The sequence below is a fragment of the Xiphophorus couchianus genome, chromosome 6, assembly GCF_001444195.1.
Source record: "Xiphophorus couchianus chromosome 6, X_couchianus-1.0, whole genome shotgun sequence".
Classification (NCBI taxonomy): Eukaryota; Metazoa; Chordata; class Actinopteri; order Cyprinodontiformes; family Poeciliidae; genus Xiphophorus; species Xiphophorus couchianus.
Window position 1 is genome coordinate 25,660,843 of NC_040233.1, and position 22,197 is coordinate 25,683,039.

The 22,197-nt window shown below is 38.3% G+C and overlaps 1 protein-coding gene across 1 annotated transcript in view; it reads right to left on the minus strand.

Moving 5' to 3' along the window:
* The window catches only part of LOC114145885 (neuropilin-1a-like), an 87,561-nt gene extending 65,844 nt beyond the window's left edge, over positions 1 to 21,717 (minus strand). Inside the window, exons 1-2 of the mRNA XM_028019538.1 lie at positions 21,056 to 21,717; positions 19,835 to 20,009 (exon numbers count right to left, since the gene is read on the minus strand). Coding sequence (XP_027875339.1) covers positions 19,835 to 20,009; positions 21,056 to 21,143 — 263 coding nt within the window. The 5' untranslated portion in view covers positions 21,144 to 21,717. The remainder of the gene's footprint in view (positions 1 to 19,834; positions 20,010 to 21,055) is intronic.
* Between the last annotated feature and the right edge of the window lie 480 nt (positions 21,718 to 22,197).

Below are 22,197 nucleotides of genomic sequence, written 5' to 3' on the forward strand. Positions count from 1 at the left end.
AAGCCAACAGTTATTGATTTGTAGCTAAAAAACAACAAACATCAGAAGTAGTGTCATTCCCTCTGGCACCTGTAGCACAGATTAGATGCATTTTGCTAAAACAGAAAACAGGGGAACAAAAAGCTAATTCTAGCCAAGCTAATCAGAATTGAGCTAAAAGTCCGTCAAAGTCAAGCAAAGAGCTTATCATACTTAGCTAATTAGAGTCATGCTAACAGCCATAACTAAAATAATTGTAAATGACAGTCAAGCTAACAGGTAGACATAATAAAGTTCATAGCTAATAATCCCAAAGCTAATGGCTAATTAGTGTCAAGCTGAAAAGGAAAACACATTAGGAGCAACGTGATGTCCAGTGGCGTCTGTTATCCAGGTTCCATTACGCTAAAGTGGGAGCGATAACAGGATTCCAGATGATCAGATGATGTTATCAGAAGCATTAACACTGCAAAAAAAAACAACTAAGACGGAAAAAAAAAATCAAGATTACCATTGATCAGCATTAAGCTATAAATCCATAATGTAACAACAGAGCAGAAAATATCCAGCGAACACACTCTGACTTTTTACCTGCAGAGTTATGAATAAATTATGCATTTCCATCAGTTTAAATCATAATCTCTGTCTAAAGTCAAATACAATTCCTTCAAGACTGGAGAATATAATGCAGTAAAACAAAAATGTTGACTTTTTAAAGAAAAATATTTAAAGCCAGAAAAACTGCCACACGATTTCCTTCAACATCAATTAACCAAAATATCAACAGACAACAGACATAATAACAAGGTTTACTGGTTATTGAACTCCATGTTACAATAGAGCTACAAATTGTAAATAACAATAAAGGTGAAAATCTTCAAAATGGTACAAAATAAACCAAGAATTCACTGATTTATTAAAAAAATCAGAAATGAAAGCTGACATTTGTAACAGCAGAAGCTGCTTCAGAACTAAGACTTCACACTTTGCTGAGAATCCCCAGCAGCTTTGGGATCACCCTTTTAAGACCGAGTTTGACCTTTAACCTTTGTGACAAGAAGCATGGTAGAATATCAAAATATTTCCTCAGCTTGAAGGTCTCAGGCTCTCGGGTAAAAATCTGGAGAATTAAAGGAATGTGTGACTAATGAGACCAATTTATGAGGAAACATCAAATCTGAAACCAGTCAATAGCTAATTTATTATTTTTATGTTACACAAAAACTTGAGCCACTTTCAGAAAAAAATTATTCTTCATTTTATATCAAAATGGTGTGAAAAGACGAGTATTTTCTTTCCAACTCCATAAGAAAAAAAAATTAGCTAGTGATGGTGTAAAAAAACACGTGACATGAGTCTAAATGTGTCACTCTTCAGAATTGTGCTTGTATACTGGAATCACACTTTCACTGTGATGTCACAGTTGGTTTTTATTTACCTATCTTTATTCAATTGAAATGATCAACTCACCATCTGAGAAGGAGATTTTTAATGCTCTAAACGTAGGTAATGCTGTCAGCTTCGCTTTCAGTTTCTAGCATCATGCATTCTGAGGTGAGTAAAACATCTACATCAGTGTTTTTCAAGGTGTTAGAGGGAAAAAGAGAAAAACCTTTTTTTTTATTTATCATGTGATTAATTGATTTATAGTTATTGTAAATATAACAAGTTATTTATTTATGAGTAAAGTATCAAACGGAGTTGTGTTTAAACCTGTAAACCAGTGTCTGTTAGGCAGCTCAGGGCATAAACATGTAAAAATGGGTAAAACGTCCGCCGCAGGAGAATGAAATCGGCTCATTTTCTGCTTCTGCGTTTGGTTCTTGTTGTGTCTGCTTTAAAGCCCCCGGTGAGAAATGGATTTACACGCTCAGCTGTAAAGCGTTAGCGTCAACGGCCATGTTTAGGTGATTTCATTCATAGCTTCCAGACTTCTCATCCCTCTCCTCCAGCTTCTCGTAAAGTACGACCGGTAAGGAGGGAGAGGCGTGATCAGCTGCATGCAGATGGCTGCACTCACTCAGTCAGGCGGTGTTTACACAGACAGGCCGTTTAATGAAGTGGCTCTGTCTCTTCACTCTCTAGTTAAACAGAGGCTTTCAGTCCGCAGCCCTTCACATCTCCCCATTAACCACAGAGGCTGTTCATGCCCTGCAAAGGCAGCTGTCCGTAGAAAATGCCTTGCTCAAGGGGGAAACAGTCATCCGTCCATCTGGAAGCCCAGGGCAGATGCTTAAATTAACATTTTATGCTATTTAGTAGCCTCTCTTCCTCACAGTGAGCAACAGACGCAATTTGGACGTCATAAAGTTGTCATGAATGCCGCTAACACTAGAAAATATTTAAAATTCAATAATCAAGTAGAAATTTTGTTTAAACTCCAGGCAGTATAATCAATTTTAGCTCTGATAAAGACGTTGATCCTAAAACAACTTAACGTAACCAGTAGCTAATTGATTAAGCTAACTGCTCATCATATTCAAGCTAGCTGCTGAGTCAAGCTACCAACAGATCACGTTCAATTCAAATTCAAAAATGCTTTATTGATAAAAAAGGGAAATCAAAGCCAGCCAAAAAGAAAATATTCAGGCTAATAACTAATCTGAGGAAAACTAACTAGCTTAGATTCAAAGCTAAAAGCTAGACACTCAAGCTAAACCCTAACTAGAGACAAGCTAACAGCTAATAACACTCAAGCTAAGATCTACTCAGACTCAAGCAAACAGTTAAAACACTCAAGCTAATTCCTAATTACAGACAAGCTAATAGCTAATTAAACAGTCAAGCTAACAGCAAATAACAGAGAACCTAACAGATTTTTACACTCAAGCTAACAACATATTAGGCTCAAGAAAACATCTAAACACTCCTAATTACAGACAAGCTAACAGCTAACTGCTCTCAAGGAAACGTCTAAACAGTCAAGCTAATCTGAAATTAGAAACAAACTGATCAATCAAGTTTATTTGTATAGCACATTACTGCAATAAGGCAGTTCAAAGTGCTTAACCACTAATTAGAGACAAGCTAAAAGCTAATTAGACTCAAGCTAAGCTCCACTCCAACTCAAGCTAACAGCTGAACTGTTATGCTATTCCCTAATTAGACCCAAATTAACAGCTAAGATATACTCATACTCAAGCTAACCCCTAATTAAATACAGGCTAACAGCCAATTGGACTCAAGCTAACAGTTAAACAGTTTAGTTAACCACTAGTTAGATTAAAGCTACCAGCTAATCTGAGTCAAGCTAACAACTAATCATAAGTGATTATGATTAGTTGAATCATTTTCCACCAGCCAGTTACTTGTACTCAATCTACCAACTGAAGCTAACAGGTTGAGTTGTTCAACCTGTTAGCTTCAGAGTTTAACTCCCGGATAACTCAGTAACTGGACGTCACTCTGAGAAAAACAGGAGTTTTAGAGAGTTAAAAAGACTCAATAATGAAAACAATCAGACTAATTTGATTTGAAAGTTTTAGTTTTTGCAGCTAAATCTATTCTGAATTTGTGAATTCATCAGATTTCTTTGTACTTATTCCTCCATTTTACCGGATTACTGCCTCAGTTTCTGTCCCATCAGAAGATTCTGCTTTCTATTTGTGTGGCTTCTTAATTTCCTCCAGGAAGTTAATAAACTTCATCTTCTTGTTAGCTTTTGGTTTCCCCATCTTTAACAATTTACCACAAAACTCTGAAAACATCAATTATAATTTTTTTTTAAACTGAGTAGTAAGGAAACGATGAATTCTGCTCAAAGAAAGTAGAAAATTACCAAAAATAAAAACAGAAAGGTTGCAGGTTAGTCAGGGTAAAAGCGAATTATCCCTGGGAGTAGTGAGTAAACTATCACTAAACACAGCAATGATTCTTACTGCTAAATTTAACGCATCCCACTTTAAATAGATCCGACCCAAATGGAAGCAGGGAGTTTCTTTTCTTCCCACCTCCTTCCCACTTCAGAGTGGCGGGCTGTAAGCGAACACCCTGATCTGCTCGTATATTACAGCTCATTAACATGCCACGCCGTGCTGCGATGCAATCCCCTGCGGCCGGCTTCTTACGGCACATCTGGAAGGCATCGCAGAGGAATTTACGGGCCGGGTTCGGAGACGTTTGCCTCCTGCAAAGCGAAGCCGGAGCTGGAAGTGATTCATGGTGTCTGCGGACACCGGCCCAATTTTTTTAATCAATCTGTTTCTTAATGTCAGTAAAAACACAGCCGGCTCTCATCCTTCCTCTTCTTACCAAAAGCTTCAGCAGGACTGAGATTCTGGTGAGAAAAGTCGGAACAAACAGAGACAGCGGTTCTGAAAATTCCTGGCCAGAGCCGGCCAAAGCCTTTTTGGGGCCCAAGGCAGATTTTAATTTGGGACCCCCAAACTATACAAACATTTAATTTTTGCTTTGTTCACACAATGAAAATTTTTCACCTCCAAATTTTGATTCTCCCGCAAAATAATTTTTATTTCCAAAAGTGTTAATCATTTTTCCACCAAATTTAGACTTTTTTATATCCACCAAATTTTTACTCCTTTCACCAAATTTTAACTTTGTTTCCACAAAATTCTAGTTTTTCACTGCGGACAAGTTGGAATACGGGCTTTGCGTTTCAAGATGGCCGCTCCTCGCACCAACAGTAGTAAGGTGTGGTGGAAACATGTTTATTTTAAAAGTTAAATGTGTAAAATTTTGTTTTTAATCACTCTTAAATTTAATACCTGTAACTTTAAACCGAAAAAATGACAAGAGGTGTTTGCTTATGAAACAGGAAAGCTTAAAATTATGTTTATAAAAACTTCTTCGAACAATGTTTGCGTTGTGAGGCCTGGACAATACATTGTCTGAGAAGTTATAGCGATAAATGATAATATTGCTGTTTTTAGACGATTTTCAAGTCATATAATGGTATCATAATGCAAGAACACATTCTGGGAGATCAATAAACTTTTAATTTTAATTTAACACTGGAACTGGACAATATTTTAAATATCCAAAACAAAAACAACAAATAAAATGAATTATAAAGTCTCTAAATAAAATTATTCTTAAAAAAAACGCCAAACTGAAAACTTTTGTCATCCAGTTTCTGGAGGAAAGAGAAAAACAATACAAATTACTGAGCTTGTTTTAATTCGTCACAGCGTTGTAACAATGTTATCCATGACTGCATGTGGGAGTCAGAAGGTAAACGAACCTTTTGACTCGGCCCTTTCTTCCCTTCTCAATATTTACCCAGAAAAAGTCTGGCTTCAGAAACGCTGAGCGATCTGAAACAGCTGAGAAATGTGGCAGCTCATAAAACCCGCCAACGAGAAAGTCTGAGGTCCATTTGATGCGTGCATTCCTTTGCCGCGGTTTTTTGGTCACATCCTGGCGACTTAAATTAGCGCTCAGAACTTCAAGAGGGCTCGATCAAAACGAAGCCCTTCGCACAAACACTCCCAGACAAGCAGATTTTATGTCTTTATCTCTGACTCAGTCTGACTCGCTAACCTGAACCCACTTCAACCCACTTTCATCTCAGAGCAAGCGAAGCCGCCACAATGCGACCAAGGAGCAGCTTTTCGTCAGCACACAGTTACACAGAAGGCCGCAGCGTTTAGCCGCTGTAAAACACGAGGAGTTTCTGTCAGACGGCAGATAAACGCAGGCCTGTCGTCTTCGGAGCGCTGCAGATGGCGTCTTTATGTGTGCTTAGAGTTGGAAATACCCAGCGAAGCCTCCTGCTTTTACACTCTTTTCACACTTCCCCTGTTTTCGACCTAAAATAGCCTCTCGCTAAATGACTCACACGGCTGAGTAATTCATATTCTGTCACAGACAAACGTTGTTTTAGTTGTTTCTCTGCTCATGTGATGAAGTACTTTTTCGCAGATTCTGTGAAAGCTGACAAAAATGTATCCAAAACATTTCTGTTGTGTTAGCATATCAGTGAAAACTCACTGATTTTGGTGAATTTGGAAGATTTGGTGGAAATTTCAGGCACTTAAACGTCACAATGGAAGATTAATCTTTAAGTAAAAGGGATAAAAACCACATTTAATGTAGTTTAGAAGAACAACAGTGTGTATTTTTGTCTAGTTTCTAAAGAAAATATCTCTGTATATTTGAATTAAGACTACATTAATTTACAATAACTTATTAGCAAGCTACAGGATCTTATTTTAGGTAAACAATTAACTAATATTGATGAAAAGTTGGAGTTCCAATGGCAGATTACTTCACTTTTAAGAAAAATGTCTTTTAAGTAAAATAATCTACTTTTTTCACTAATATTAAGAATTAATTGACCTGAAACAAGCTCCTATATCTTGCTAAACTCAACAAAAATGCTTGGTAAGATTTTTTGTTTTTGCAGTAAAGCAAGTCAGTTGGTAAGTTTAAAAAAATAATAAAAAAAATACAAATTTGTACAACTGGACTCCTGAGGTGACCAGCACTAACCACAAATAGCTAAAAACAAAAACACTCATTATTTTAATAGTTAATGCACATGAAAATGTAATGTTATAAATGAAAACCGCTTTTGGACAAACCCAGAAGCTACAAACTTACTTATTTTTGCTTTTGCGGGTTCAACCAATCAACTCCAAAGAAAAAGAATGGTGCTCCGGGATTGGCTGCTTTGCTAACGTTAGCCAGTAGCAGGTCAAGTAGCTTTTCACGCTGAATTTTCTTTTGGGGTACACCGATAAATTGGGCCCGATTTCCTTCATTTTTGGCGATCGGATGAAACTCGCATGAGAAACTGATCATATCTACTTCAGCTAAGGTCTAAAAATCAGATTATGTCCTCGTTTGCTTTGCCGTGAGAGACAGACAAACCTGCCCACCATGTCACGTCTCAAACCAACTTACTGCTGCTAAACAAAAAAATTTATATCTGACAAAATCTAAATCTTAAAGATCGGTGGTGGACCAGGAAACTGCAGTCGGTGAAACACTATTGGGAATAATTTAGATACGCTCAAACTACGACTGTCCAATGTGTTACATGATTTGTGTGAATGTGATTTTATGGTTTTTATTCTAAGAATAATCCTGATAGAGGCACTCTGCGGTTGTTTCTCTTATTTTATGGTTATAAAACAGCTTTACAACAAATAAAATTCAAAAACCAAGAATGCTTGGCATTAAAATAAACCATCTGATTTTTGATTCATGCCAAATTTTCTTTCTCTTGCTTAAAGCAAAAATCTTGGGTAGACTTCTATGAAACTAAGAAATAAAGAATATATCATAACAGAAAGAATACCGACAAAAATCCTCTTCAACTTCAAAAATAGCTTCAGGAATCTACATTTTTGTTAGATATGCAAGAATAGAAGTACAGAGAGCCACAAAGTGCTGCTTCAAGCACAATCATGTAGCTTGGAGGATGTGGAAAAGTAAAAATAAAAAGCGCAATTCATGCCAGTTTTCACCAAAATATTAGCTAATTCACTCTTTTTAAATTATATTAGTTATACTAAAAAAACAACAATTATTTCTGTCAATAAAGTGATCATATTCACAGTGAAATGTAATTTTCTAATAGCTCACGCCTTAAAAAAACGCCACATGATACTCTGGAGTAAAAGCTGCCAGTACAAAACATTTTCCTTCAAAGAAACCCGCAGGAATCGCACAGAACCAGCTACAAACAAATAAACCAGGCCAAGCAGCAGGAGCAAGAACGAACTCATCCTTCACCTTCAAGCCGAGACACGAACGAACTGTCTCGGCAATTTGTTTCCCGGCAATCCTGCCGGGAAATTAAAACCACGGCAAAAAAACTGCAGAAATTTGTTCCCGTTTGAAGAGTTTTAATCCCTGAGACAGACGAGGAAAAGGGGAAACGGCGCTTCCACCCCCTGCTTTCCTAGACGGTTCAGGGAGCTTGAAGGATGAAATGAGATTTTATGGAGTTAGAAGTGAAATATTATGCTTCCTCTGGCAGGCTAGAATCTATGGGCTATACAAAACACGTTCATCACATTTCAACACAAGATTTATAAATCAGTAGATTATCCACTGATTTAAATTGAAAATATACATTTAGAATTAATATTTAAACCAAAAAACGTTGGGGTCCGAATAGAAAACCAAGTGGTTTTTTGTTAATTTAGCAGTTGGGCTGATTTTAGAAACAGCAGAAACCCACGAGGGTCACAAAAATGTGACAAATATGAATTTTGCATAATAGGTCCCCTTTAAATCACTATCAGATTATTTATAACCTGAACTGGTAAAACCAGCTGACCAAATGCTGGAGCTCAGCTTGGGTTGCCAGGTAACGGTACAGTGTCCGTCGAATAAGTTTTTGAAATGGCTCATTTTCCAGACACTAGAAAACATCAAGTTATTGCCAAAAACAGGTTGGTGTTTTTTATTTAGAGCTTGGACTGTATTTAGAAGTAGCTGAGATTCTAATGGAAATACAAAAACGTGCAAAAATGTGAATTTTGCTTCAAAAGCAGAAAAAGCAGTAGTGGAAAACTTTGTTGGTTGACGACCGATGGTTTTCTTCTTGCTGTACAGAAAAATGGCTGACAATCTGATCACTTTAATCGAAAGTGCCACATCCCGACTCAGGCTGGGTAACCCGACTCTTAGGAAAACACAGAAAGCTGTCTGGATCCTGAGCAAAGCAAAAACCTTTCAGGCAGCACCTGAGAGGTTTGGGAGGAAAATGGCGCTTTGTCAACAGACACTCAATCCACACCTCTCTTAAGTGAGCTAAGGCCAAAGCAATAAACACAACGTCACTTCCAATATGCTGTGACACGTGCGGGTCTCCGACAATATTCACAGCCAGGCTTAAATGCAGGAGACTTCCTCCCTGAAAACATTTGTCTTTAATTATCCCACTGTGTTCAGGAGCAAACTTTGAAACTCCAGCAGGGAGAATCGCTGACAGACGGACAGAGAGGAGGGTTTGGAGGCTGAGAAACATGAGAAAAATGTAACCGCCTGCTGGTGTTTGGACTTAATGACAAACATTTGAAAAATAAACCTAGTTATATGTAAATGAGTCCATTTGAGGAATTAGATTTTCAATCATACAGACATAAACACCCAAATTATTCTTGTTTTCTTTAAGGAATCCCACTTCTGGAGCTCCAAGCTAACAATTTACCATCATAATTGACACGCTGGGAACAGATTTTATAGGAATGGCATGTGATTGATTTAAGGTTATGAAGCCTATATTCTCACGAGGAACAAAAGATATCCCCCTTATGGTGAAATCTGTTAACACCAACACAGCATTTCTCAAAATGAAGGCGTTCATTTGCAGCTCAGATGTTCTCCGTAGGGATGGCGTTTCAGCAGAGTGACGACTTTCTGTTATCTATCATCCTTATGTGAACCATAAAAAGCGCCAGAACAAATTTCCGTCCAGTTTCTCCCTTCAACACTCATGAAGACGAATGTTTTAATTTCCTCAAAGCCTGATGAGCTCCAGTAATTCAGTAGCCTGATTCATTATTAACTGAAAAGTTGGAATAATAAAGTTTTAATGACATGAAATACTTCAGAGTACAGAGCGCTAATGGTAGCTATAGCCCAAACATTTATGCATCTGATATAAATCCACTCCATCTTTCGTTTCATCTTATCTGGGTTCACTGGGACAACTGGTCCAAGATTCCTCCACCCAGCAATGATCTCCATCTACGCAGACTCCAAGGCCTTTCCAATCGATGTCTAGCTCCCATTGCAGGGTTTCCCCCAGTGCATTATAAGCCTGGCGGGCCACCAGGCTTCATTGTGTCCCCACCAGGCTAAACGTTACTTATTTATTTAAGTCTTTTTAAAATGTTTGCATTTTTTAAGACCTTATAGTTGGTGTCCAGGTATTAATCTTCCAATCTTTCAATAACACATAATTATTAAGTTTTAAGATCTATAAGAGGTGCTAAAATCCCAAGTTCAGATTTCCATGATTAGTTGAAACTGTTTTTCTATTCTAAAGAGGGCTGAGACGTCTCTTTTCTTCAGCCAAATTTGGCTCTTTGTGTATGAAAATAATTTTCCTGGTGCTTTCTGCAACACCTTTTGATGTGTTTTGGGTTGTCATGGGTTTTTCCCAACTCTGTGGGAGTAACAACACAACAAAAATCAAAGCTGGAACTGAAAACAAATGGAAAACAAATGTACAGTTTTAAGTATGTTTCAGTGCTTCTCCATTGGCATCCCTTAGTGAAAGCCCAAAGTGTTGGGTTGACCTCAGAGACGTGGGTCACCAGACTGAGTATATTCCAGCATCTATGCTTTTAATATCTGTTTATGCCTCCTACATGTTTATCCGTCTCATCTTTCCACTGGATCCATGTGAATAATATTCGGTTTCTACAGCTGGAGGTCAGTCGGTGGCCTTTCTTACCCAGACAGACGTTCTTTCACAAGCCCAGCCACAGAAAGGCTTTATTGTCCGTCTCTGGCTACTGAACAACCGCCGCTCCGCTCCACTGAGGGAAGAGCTTCCTGTCACACATGTAAGGAAGGACAGAGCCTCCCAGGCTGCTCATCCTCCAACAAGGAGGTCGGGACGCAGCTTAACCTGCTGATTGACCTCCGACCCCTCGGTATCCTGACAGTGACCTCATGTTAGGCTGCCATCTTGTTTCCATGGAGGATTTGAATGGGAGTTGGATCAAACCGAGTGAGGTTCGGTCACGGTTTTCTGAGATCAGATGTAGGTTGTTAAAGCTCATAAAAGAAGATTTTATATTGAGTTCATCAGAACAGGAAATAGATTTTTACCACAAAATCAAAAGAAATGTGGTTTTCTTTTTGAACAAGTGTGCATAAGTCTGACATAACATGTCATGAAGGAATCTTAAGAATGTTTGTTTTTTCATTAAGTGTCATTTGGTAAATAATGACACTTTTAATGCAAAGTTGATACTTTTAATGCAACTTTCCATTGCATCAAAATGTCATTATTTGGTTATAATTATTATTATTATTTACTAAATAATGGCATTTTATTATTTGGTAAATAATAATGCAAATAATCCAAAGTTGACACTTTTAATGTAGCATTTAGAGGAACTTTGCATTAAAAGCATCATTATTTACCAAATAAAAATTCATGACAACAGCTGAAAGCTTTCATGAAGACTCCTTCATGTTCAGATGTTTATATCATGTTTACGACAGTGTTGTGTCAGTCTTATGCACACCCCTTCAAATAAATGTTACTAAATTTTGTCTTGGGAGGAATTGCATAACGGCTTTTCTTCCATAAAGTCTGTGAGACGGTTTCCGTTGTGGTCCGAATTCACCTCCAGTTACCAACGTTGGAGCTCCAGCCTGTTTGGGCCTGAGCTCCGTCATGAGTCCAGCTGTTCGTCCTGACATAAGTCCCTTTGTCACAGCTGGGGGTGGGCAGACATCTGGACTGCATCAGCGACGCAGGCTGTAAATCCTGGGATTGCCGCTGATGTGTGACGTTGCTGAATGAGTTTCCCAGCAAACCATGTTCTCGTTAATCTGCTCGTTAAGAGTCAGATCTGCTGCGTGTGAAATGCTGCTCAATGGACCCAAAATTCACTGCAAAAACACAAAATATTACCAAGTATTTTTGGTCCAGTTTCTACTGCTAATATCTTATTACACTTGAACATTTCAGTAACATTTCAGCAAGTTATAGAAGCTTGTTTTAGGTCAATAATTTCTTGAAAGTGCTTGTTCCATTGGCAGATTATTTCACTTATAAAATGGGAAAAAAAACTTCCTGTTATAAACAAAACAATCTGCTCGTGGAACAAGAACTTTTCTGTCAAAATTAAGGAATTATTGACTCATAAGCTGAAAAGAAGTTACTTGTAAGTCAGTTTTATCTTATTTCATGTGTTTTAAAATATTTGCACTAGAAGGTAGGCCAAAAATATTTGGTAAGATTTTGTGTATTTGTGATTTTATTGCTTATTTCCAGGTGTGTGGGCTTTTATTTTGGTAACTGTGCATCATTTTTCCCAGATGTGCGAATGGATTCACATAGTTTGCGGCCGTAATTGTTTGAAAAGCAATTCTAAACAATATTCCTTTAAATAAGAGAAACAAAAGCAGGATTTATATGTTCCTCTTCCTCCCATTGGACAAATATTTGCTGCTGATAGAGAAGAGGCAGCTGGTGAAAGTCTTTGTGCTCCAGCGTTTTCCCACTGTTCTGACTCTGATCTGGGGAATTTCATAATTACATTTGCTCCTAAACTCAATTTCAGCTTCAAGTCTGGAAACTAAACACAACAAGCATAAAGAATAGTTATTGTCATTGTTGTCTCGCATAGTAGTGCTGAAAAAGGCATGTAGCAATTTAAATTGCATCAATATGGCAGCAACAAAGTGTTTTTTAGGAGTTGATGAATCATTTCCAAAGGTTGTTGTCATACATTCATGTTTATGATGAAACATGAATGGCCCCCGGGCCGCATATTGGACACCAGTAATAGATCTACTGGTGCTTTGGTTATACTGGAAGCAATATGGCGGCTGCGTTCATGTGTCTTTTGACAGACAGAACCAGAACTCTGGCTGCAAAGAAGTCTAAAGTTCACCTTCATTTGTCAAACTCAGCAGAGGAAGGCAGAGCATATGGTGAACAGACGAGAAAAAGGAAAAAAGAAGAGAGGGATGACAACAGGACAAGTGCAGATGGAGTTCAGAGCGAGAATAAAGAAACGTGTCAGAAGAGCCCGAGGCAGCAGGAGAAACAGTGCGAGGACTGTCCCAGAGGTCAGAGGTCAGACTGACCACAACAACCCTGACAGACAGAAAGCTTAAAGTCTGGCTCCTCTAACCGCTTTAGGCCTCAGTTCTCTACACTTCAATTCAGAGTGAAGAATGATTCTCCATCCGGTTCCTACAAACACTGATCGTCACCGTAGGACCAGAAACTTCTGGAGACACCGAGCGCAACTTTTAACGGTTTTAAGATTTCTCTTTTGTCTTTGGTTAAAGACAAAAGAGCCGTTTCTCATTCTAGCGCTAGGCTAGCATGTTTGTTTTAGTTGTATTTACCCAGAATGCCCTGCGCTGTAGTCCACTTCCTGCTTTTGGAGCAATCGCCAGTCCGCTTTGCGTTCACATACGAATTCAAACAGATTTTACTTCAACCGAACCGAACCGAGGCAGACAGACAGACATCCAACCATCTATCCATCCATCCATCCATCCATCCATCCATCCATCCATCCATCCATCCGTCCGTCCATCCATCCATGTCACAACATCCAACAGTAATGGTATACCATCCATCCGACGATTAATCCATCCATCATATACCATCCATCCATCCATTCATGCATCCATGCCTCTCTCCCTCCCCACAATCTTTTTTTCTGGCATTCATGGGTCTTTGACCCAAAACTTATTTTCTTCCACATCGTCTGGAGGAATAATCGATCGATTAGTCTCTGTTTTTGTCTTCCTAACGTCAATCCTTTAACCCATCCTGCCTTTATTTAATCAGTCCTCACATCAAACGTTACATTTTTCTGGACTGGTTTCCATTTGGACACTTAACCCCATCACTCAAAAACCCATCAGCCACTCATCTGTCGATCCATTAATCTAATTTCATCATCCATTCATCATTTTCATTCATTTATCCTCAGCAGGTTTATTCAATAACAATCAACCTGCTGCCATCCATCCATTAAATAAATACAAATCTATGGTCAACATCTTTAGATTACCGACTGTCACAACTCAACACAAAAAATATGCAACATACTCTAAATCAGGGACGTCTAAAGTGCGGCTCGAGGGCCATCTGTGGCCCTTGGACTGATTTTGTGCGGTCCTCAACTGCAACACAAAAATAATTCTAATTTGGCCCATGGATGCAGATGGGAGACTTTTAATTTGTAATCAGGGTAAAAACTGTTACCAAACTAATTTTTTACACAGGAAAATGCGAAGTACAAAATAAAGTTTGTGTAATTTTATAACAAAGTTTTAACAAAAAGTAAAACAAAGTTTATTCAGAGACTTTTCCTAAATAAAATCAGGTTTTATTCTTTATTAAACCTGGTTAAATATAACAAGAGTTTGGAAAGAAAGTGACCCAGTTCCTGTTCTTATTACTGAAAATAAATTTTGTCAATTGAGCCCAAAGAAAACTGCAAAAATAAAAGTATTAAGTAGTACATTTCTGCTAAAAAACTATTTTTTGAGACTAATCTAAGAAATTTCCTCACAGCATTTCTAGAAAAATTTATTCAAAAAATAAAATTTTTAGCTTCATGTGAAAAAATTCTACAAAAAAAAAAAAAAACTTTCTGAAATTCAAATGTCAAAATTTTTTGTATATTTTTCAGGAATTTCAAAACAAATCACAAATTTTTAGAGTTTTTGGTGGAAATATACAAATTATTTTGTCTCTGCAACGGCTGTCGTAAAGATTCAGTTCAAGTTTTGGATCTACAATAAACACATATCCAGCTACTTTATTTTCATGATTTTAGTTTTTGTTTTTGGCCTGTGACTATTTTTCAGTCTACAATTTTGGCCATAAGTTTGTACATCCCAGCTGTAGATGAATGAATAAAAATACGTTGATCTCCCATTGTACCAGCAGAGACCGGCTGTGAATCAAACCGCGAAGATGTGTGCATGCAAACATCCTGGCCTGTTTCCAGCTCATGTCACGCTTTAGGACATCGGCTGGTCTTGTGACTCAGTCTCAGCTCCAGGAAACGGTTTCAGTAAGGAGTGACTGGCTCCATTACACTCTTGCAGAGATGATATCAGATGATGTGTTTCAGGGAATTTTCCTGGAGCAATAAAATCTTGAATTAACGTCACACAACTAGCAATACAACCGGGATTAAAGTGATAGTTCTAAGAAGGAATAGGTTGATTTAGCTTTAAATTTCCCTCTTGGTGCATGAATCTGAATGTGCAGACTGTGCAGACTCTCGCTGTGCGAACACCAAGCATACTGTAAGTGACAGAAACTTTGAGCTGCCAGGAAAGCGTGAGCCTGAGAGAGAAGAGTTGAGCTGCAGCTGTGTGGGAGGGAAACGGGTTGGCCAGCTCCTAAAGAGAGACGTCCCAAAATTATCCGGGCCGCCGACGCATGTTCCCCGCCCGTAACTCGACTTGGATTTTTCCCGCTCTCTGCAGGGATTCACTTCGACAACTATTTCCGTGGCAGACGTGAAAGAAGACTCGATCTGGCCGTCGCTCCGGAAACGACGAGAGAAAATGACGCTCGGTGTGGGATTATGAAGGATTCATGAAACAAAATCAGAAACTTATTGACATGAAGAAGTGATTCTAAGTTTGTTGATCATTTCAGTAACCAGTACTGAAAAAGTTGCAACTTTTTATCAAAAACACCTATAATTAGTTTGATTTTTACTTTAAAACTTTTCTTTTATTGAAATAAAGGAGGCTACCTAATAGTGATGCTGTTCTGATTCTTACAGTTGTTTGGTGTTTAGCTGCTGACTTGTTCAGGGCTAAAATAAAGCAAAATATAGAAAAGTTTTCAATATCAGAAGCAAAATTATACGCAGGATTCCTAGTAAATCTGGAAAATAATAACCAAATAATGAACTATTTCATCACAGTGGTAAAACGTTATTTGCGCTAACCCTAAAGAACATGAAGCAAATGCTAAAGCACTAGCTTCAACTCAAATTATATCTGCCCTTGAAAGACTACAACAGATTTAGACATTATAATTTACATGTTCTACAATCTAAACTATGGAACATTATCCAGTTCTCTACTGTCGGTGGTTCATGTTATTCGTGTATGTTTCTTGTTTTAAATAATTTTGGGGGGAAGAGAAAACATGAAGAGAGGAAATGGAGATGCTGCGTAAACAGTTTTAGCCCACTTCAAAATAAGAGCATGAATTTAAACGTCAAGCTAAATAACCAAAACTTCAACACAAATGTTCAACTTTAAAAGTTTACAAAACAGCCAAGAAAATTAGCGCTTTAGAAAAAATTAACTTAGGTTTTTCAAAGCTAGCAAAAGTGCCAAGCTAAAAATTAGCCCTGGCTAATCAACAATGTTCACCCTGGTTACATGTCACATACTATTTATCTAAGATCTACCATTAATCCATGAAAACTGTCAAGTATTTTAGCAACAAATGTCTAGAAATCCTGTTTTTAAGGGTGAAACTTAAATTTAATGTTGCAGATTGACAACAACTGAATTAAAGATCAGTTTTCCAAACCCGAACGTCAAAGTGTCACTCTGACAATAAATAAATATTTATGTCCAAGCAGTGTTGTAGGAGCAAATGGTAATAACTTAATAAAGTGACTAACACACTGAAACCAGATGCAGCCTGGAGGAGACGGACACTGGTTTAAGTCTTCGAATAAAACTAAAACTACTCTGATCTAAATGATAACAGCTGCTTTAGGATGACTGCCTCATCAGTTTATGAGGCTTTAAATGTTAAACTTTGTTGTTTTCTCTAATTAAGGTGATGGTTTTTTCCTCCAACCTGCTGGCAGAAACAAACAAAAACATTTCCAGTGTAATAAATGTGGTATTTTGGCCATATTTGAATAAAATACACAATTAGTACATTGTTTATTTTGGAGGAAATCCTTAATATTTTGCTGCTTTAGGAACTATTTGGTTAGATTTTTGTGTTTGATAAAGAATTGGAGCTTTTCTTGCTAACATGTAAGGTGGTGTTGATAGTTTTTCACACTTTCTGAAGGTGTTTAATTAAAATTTTCCCATTTTTATTTGGTTAACTGACCATTTTTAATGGAAAGGAGAGATAAGTTAAGTCTGCCATCCAAACCATGCAAACATAACATTTTCAATTAAACCAAGGCAATTTGGTTGAATCTAAAACTATACATAGGCCTGTCATAATAAACCAATTTAATAATAAATTAAAGTAAGCTTGATAGTTTCCATTCTGATGATTCATATTTTTTAAAAAGTAATTTTGTGTAGAGACTAAACGGTTCATTTCATTTATTTTGTTGTTTTTCATTGTTTTATTTATTAATTTTGGAAATTTAAATGGTTTTCCAGTTCCAGTGTAAAGTTTATTGATCTTTGAGAGGGTAAACTTGCATTATTACACCGTTATTTACATTACTTGGTGTCAAAACGATAAAATCATCACAATAATTTCAGGGAAAAGCTAAATTTGTTATTATAAGAAGCCTAACTTTACATAAAAATACACAAATAAGACGATTCCTGAGGACATATTAGCTGGAGACCTTCAGAAAACAAGCACGACTTCTGAAAAACTCCAATTAAAAGTCTCGTTTCCGTTAAGTTCAGAACACTAGTTATTAAAACGCAGATATGAATCTCAGGAAATTTTTGAGCAGGAATGCCGTCTCGCCAAAACGCTCAAGGCCTCCCTCGGCGAGTACATTTGAGTCGTTCCCAAAAACAACATCGCTCCTGCCAAGCCCAAGACTTACGAGCTACACCCGACCATCATCCAACACAAACTCTCACAGCAAATAATGAAACCGATCGAGCGGAGCGGAGGCCCTCCAGGCAACAGCCAAATGACTTGTTGCGGTGGCTGCTGGGTGGCCAGGCTGTTTGATTCCTGCAAGTCTCAGAGTGGAAACGATGCCACCGTCCACTGCAGGAAGGACAATCAGGCGTCAACAGCGTCGCAACTTCAGAAAACGCTTCTTTTTTCTCCCCTCTGCTATTTATAAGCTAGTAATTATCCGTCAGGAAATCTTTAATTTGGAAATAATTAACTTAACCAGCAGCGTTTCCCAAAAACAAACCCGTTCCAGATGCATTTTCCCCAACGCAGACAGAAGACGTGCAACCCAGTGAAGGACACACGATATCCAGTATCTGTCCGAGCACTAATGGTTTATTAGTCCCTTGGTGCTGAAATGTGATCCGATAGTATTGGACGTAACCTCCTGCCCCACATCTGTGAGGCAGAGCTGGACAGCAAGCAGAGATTTACACCAGAGGCGTTTACTGAGCTTTTACAAAGGAGATGCTATAAAAACACACATGATGAGCACAACAAGCGAACGTTCGCCATGTCAACCAGGGGGACTGTGGCACCCTGCAGGTCCGGTTCTGGGCTTTCAAACACCATTCAACAAACATGCAGCCAAAAAGAAAACCTTACCATACAAATCAAGATCATAAACGCTCTTAAAGGGCCGGTTGTGCCAGAATGTATTGACAAAACTTGATCACAAACTGTTAAAGTATCAATGAATCCTTAAAATTACATAATATTACTGAACATCTTTTCAGTCCCTCCAGGATTTCATGATTCTTTTTGTGATTTTTTGCAATAAAAATCAAAGTGTTTGTGGTGCTAATCTGGAAAGATTTACAATATTTGTGCTCATTTATGTGAGTAAAAGGGACTTTTTACTACTCGTTGTTTAGATCATGGACTATAATCTGACATCAATTAAAGCTGAGGAAACCGTTTAGTTAAAGAAAGAAAAGCTTTTCACAATTTTTGAGAAAAATCTGCAATAAACTCCCAATTATGTATCCCAAAAAAGTGTGGGGTTTTGTTGATTTTCTGTGAATTTCCATGATAAATCTCAGGAAACTGGAGGGAATGATTGGTATATTTGGCAGTAAACAGATGAAAACTGCATTGATTTGATTGATAACATGATATTTAAGCACATTTAGTGTTTAGTCTAGAACCCAGAGAGCCACATAAAATGCTATGGCGGGCCGGATTTGGCCCACAGGCCTTGAGTTTGAAGCATGTGCAATAAATGGTACATCTGAGGAAAGTCACTGTGTCAAATTAAAAATCAGGATGATATCTAACGGTGTTCCTCCTGGATGTTTCTTTAGCCCCTGATTTATTTGATCATTTTATAAACAAGTCTGGACTAAATACAAATTAATATCTCGTCCCAAAGAAATAAAATATTATGTGTTTTGTTTTCATTGTGACTACAGAAAGAGTAATTTAACATAAATACCTGCGATGATGATCACCTCAGCCTGTGATCTTGTTGGAAACTTGATGTCTATATCTTAAAAAATTATAGTTTTTTTCAATTTGTCTGGATTTTTGTGTTTATTCCCAGCAACAAGTTATGTCTTTCTCCTTCTTCAAACTTTTGCCTTAAAGTGAAAGTCTGCCCTCGAGTAAAAGCCACTGAATGTTTGTGGTTCTGTTTACTATGAAATGTAATTAAATGGCTGCTTCCATAATTAGAAAACTTTAATTTGTATCTTTTTTGAAAGACAGTGAACTCTTAACTGAAAGATTTTTTTTTAGCCTCATCAACCTCAAATCAAATCTGGAAAAACAAGTTTGTGCCATTTTTGTTTTGTGGTCGGAGGCCAGATAAATTCAGTTCATGGGCCACAAGTGGCCCACGGGCCCCACTTTGGACACCCCTTCTCATTGAAATAAAAGAAACATGCAGGAATAACATCTCTGTCATGTTGTTTGATAAAAAGTGGGTTATTTAAAAGGTTACATTTAACATCTTTAGTTCTGTTTTTACTTATTTGCAATAATTTGTTAAGCAATGATCCTTTCACATTTCATTCACAAAATGACAAAAGAAAAATCCAGTTACTTTATCTGTGCAGACAGTTTTCAGGTAGTAAAATAAATCCACACAACAGATGAAAATCATCATCTTCGTTCCTGCAGGGAGAAAACTGAACTCCATCAACCAGAGCTGCAGCAAACGGCTTTCTGCTGCCGAACCTTCTTCCTTATCAAGAACGAAACCCATCAAACTCCATTTCCTCTGAGATCACCTCCGTCTGAGAGCAGAGCCTCTTCACCAACAGAGGGCAGAGTTTGCCTCTGTATCCAGGCAGGATTGAGTGGAGAGAGAAAGTGAGGAAGAGTGAAAAGAGAGAGAGACGGGGTTCTTACTTGCAGTCTCGGTCCTCCAGGTCAAAATGTGGGTTGAAGTTGATGAGGATTTTCTGCCCGGGCTCCGGTGCGGTTATGACCCACACGCAGAGCTGGGAGGGCGGGTAGGCGCCGGGGTAACCCGGGGAGGTCAGGTAGTTCGCCGAGTGGATCATGATCTCTCCGCCGCATCTATCTGCACCACAAAGGAAGGCGGGAAGTGATTACAAAGGATGTAAAAAATGACAGCAGAATCCAGAAAGAAAGTGGTGGTTTTATGGGTGATAGGGCTCTTCACTCAGGGGGCAGCTCTATCAGAGGGCGGCACCAGTACCACGTGACTTTTCTATTCAAGCCAATTTGTAGTGAGCTGCCTCCTGAGTGTAAACAGTCAGAAAACATGGCTGGACATGAAGAAGAATGCATGAATTAAAGGGTCGTTTCACTGTTTTTAAATGACAAAATCTGGAAATCTCTTTAAACCACAGTTTGAAATTTAAAAATACTTATTCTTTTCACATTTGGACCAAGTTTGATTAAAAGAAGCAGAAAAAACATCCTGGAGTGGGTGATGATTCTACTGTAGTTCTGGATAAATTAACAATTTAAACGATTAAATATGACATAATAACAGTTTTCTCCACTCTTTTTTCCGACCTTTAACATCTTGGACACAACCATCTGTGTCTCCATCCAACAGGCTGAATATTTCACATGCATGTAACTGAGAGGGCGCAGGAGGGGTCGCACAATGCGCCTTTTTCTTCCAAGAAAAAACGTTTTCCAACTTTCCTGCCGGGTATTTCAGAAGAAATGTGCGACACAAAGTGAAGCCGAGTCGCATCCGCGCCATAAGGTGTGATCGCGCTTTTCAAGGTGAGGAGCAGCAAAACGGGCGGCGCGATAAAATTAAATTTTCTCTGAGTGGTTTATGAAATTGCTTGTTGCCTGGAGATCATGCTTCAGCGGGTTTGGATGGAAATAAAACTAAATTCTTTAGATATCTTTACCATTTTAAACCATTCTCACTTGATTATTAATTTGTTATTTCTTCACTTTTGTTTCATCCTACGCTTGTTTGGTTTTTGTTTTTTCCCCTCATCTGTGAATAAATTAAAAACAAATCGATTCTGGTTCCACTGCAGGAAAGCCAGGTGGGAGCCAACAATGCTGATAACAACATGCAATAAAATAAAATAAAATAAATACGGGTCAATAATAAATGCTGTAATGTCAACCTACCAATGTAAGTGAACGGAGACACCGAGATGATTTGGGTGAAAAGGAACAATAGAAATCCACAGCGCATCCTTAGATTATGGCACCACATCGATAATAAGATAAACCAACCAAAAACAAGACCAAAGAAGAAGAGGAGAGAATCAGAAATAACGGATATTCTCTCAGAGTAAGGGATCTGGTGGTTGTAGAGTCCCCAGCATCCTGCGTTTCACAGGCAACAACTTGGCATCTCCTGGAAGAAAATAATCCAAACGCCAAAAAAAAAAAAAAAAAGAAACAAGAAGCAAAAACCAAAATCCAGTGGCAAAAAGTGGCACCGCTGCGCTCCCGATCTGACACCCGGCAGAAATGATTCACATACTTCCAAAAGGAGGAATAAAAATAAATAAATAACGCCACAAAAATCAGGGTTCAGCCGAAAAATACCCCGGAGCTCTCCTGCTGTGGACTCCGTGCGGTTCGAGTCCAGCTTCTCTCTCTGCGTGTCTGCTCGCAGCTGAACTGTCAGGAACACGCAGTCTGGTTGTGAGGAGGCAGAAACGGCGGAATTTCCACTCCCCCTAAAGATAATAATAAGAAAAATCCCTGCTCCGAGACAACAGCAACAAGCGATCGCTGCAGAGGAGGGCTGGAGCAAACTGACACCGGTGCGCCCTCTGTGCGCTCCCGACTCGCGTGTGCGGGGCTGGAGGAGGAAGAGGAGGAGGAAGAGGAGGAGGAGGTGGCTCACGCAAACTCATGATGGTATGCGGCTCCGTGACACAATCAGATGTGGACAGTAAGATTGAAGCAGATGAATTTGTTCCCGCTGAAAGGACACGCACGCCTGTTGTCACGATGATCACATTAAATGCTCGTTTAAATCCTTTTTAAATGTCACAAAAGTTGTTCTGAAAGAAGTCTATTATATTTTATGTTTTAAATGAACATGTTTTCGATGACAGCACTAGGACGGAGTCATGAGGCAATAAAAAAAATACGAGATTAGTCATACAATTCCGGGAATAAAGTCATAATACACGAATAAGTCTGAACATTTTGAGAATAAAGTATTACGAGAATAAAATAGGATAAAGTCGTAGGAAATAGTCATTATAAAAGTCGTAAAAGTACCACAATAAAGTCTTAGGCTACAAGACTAA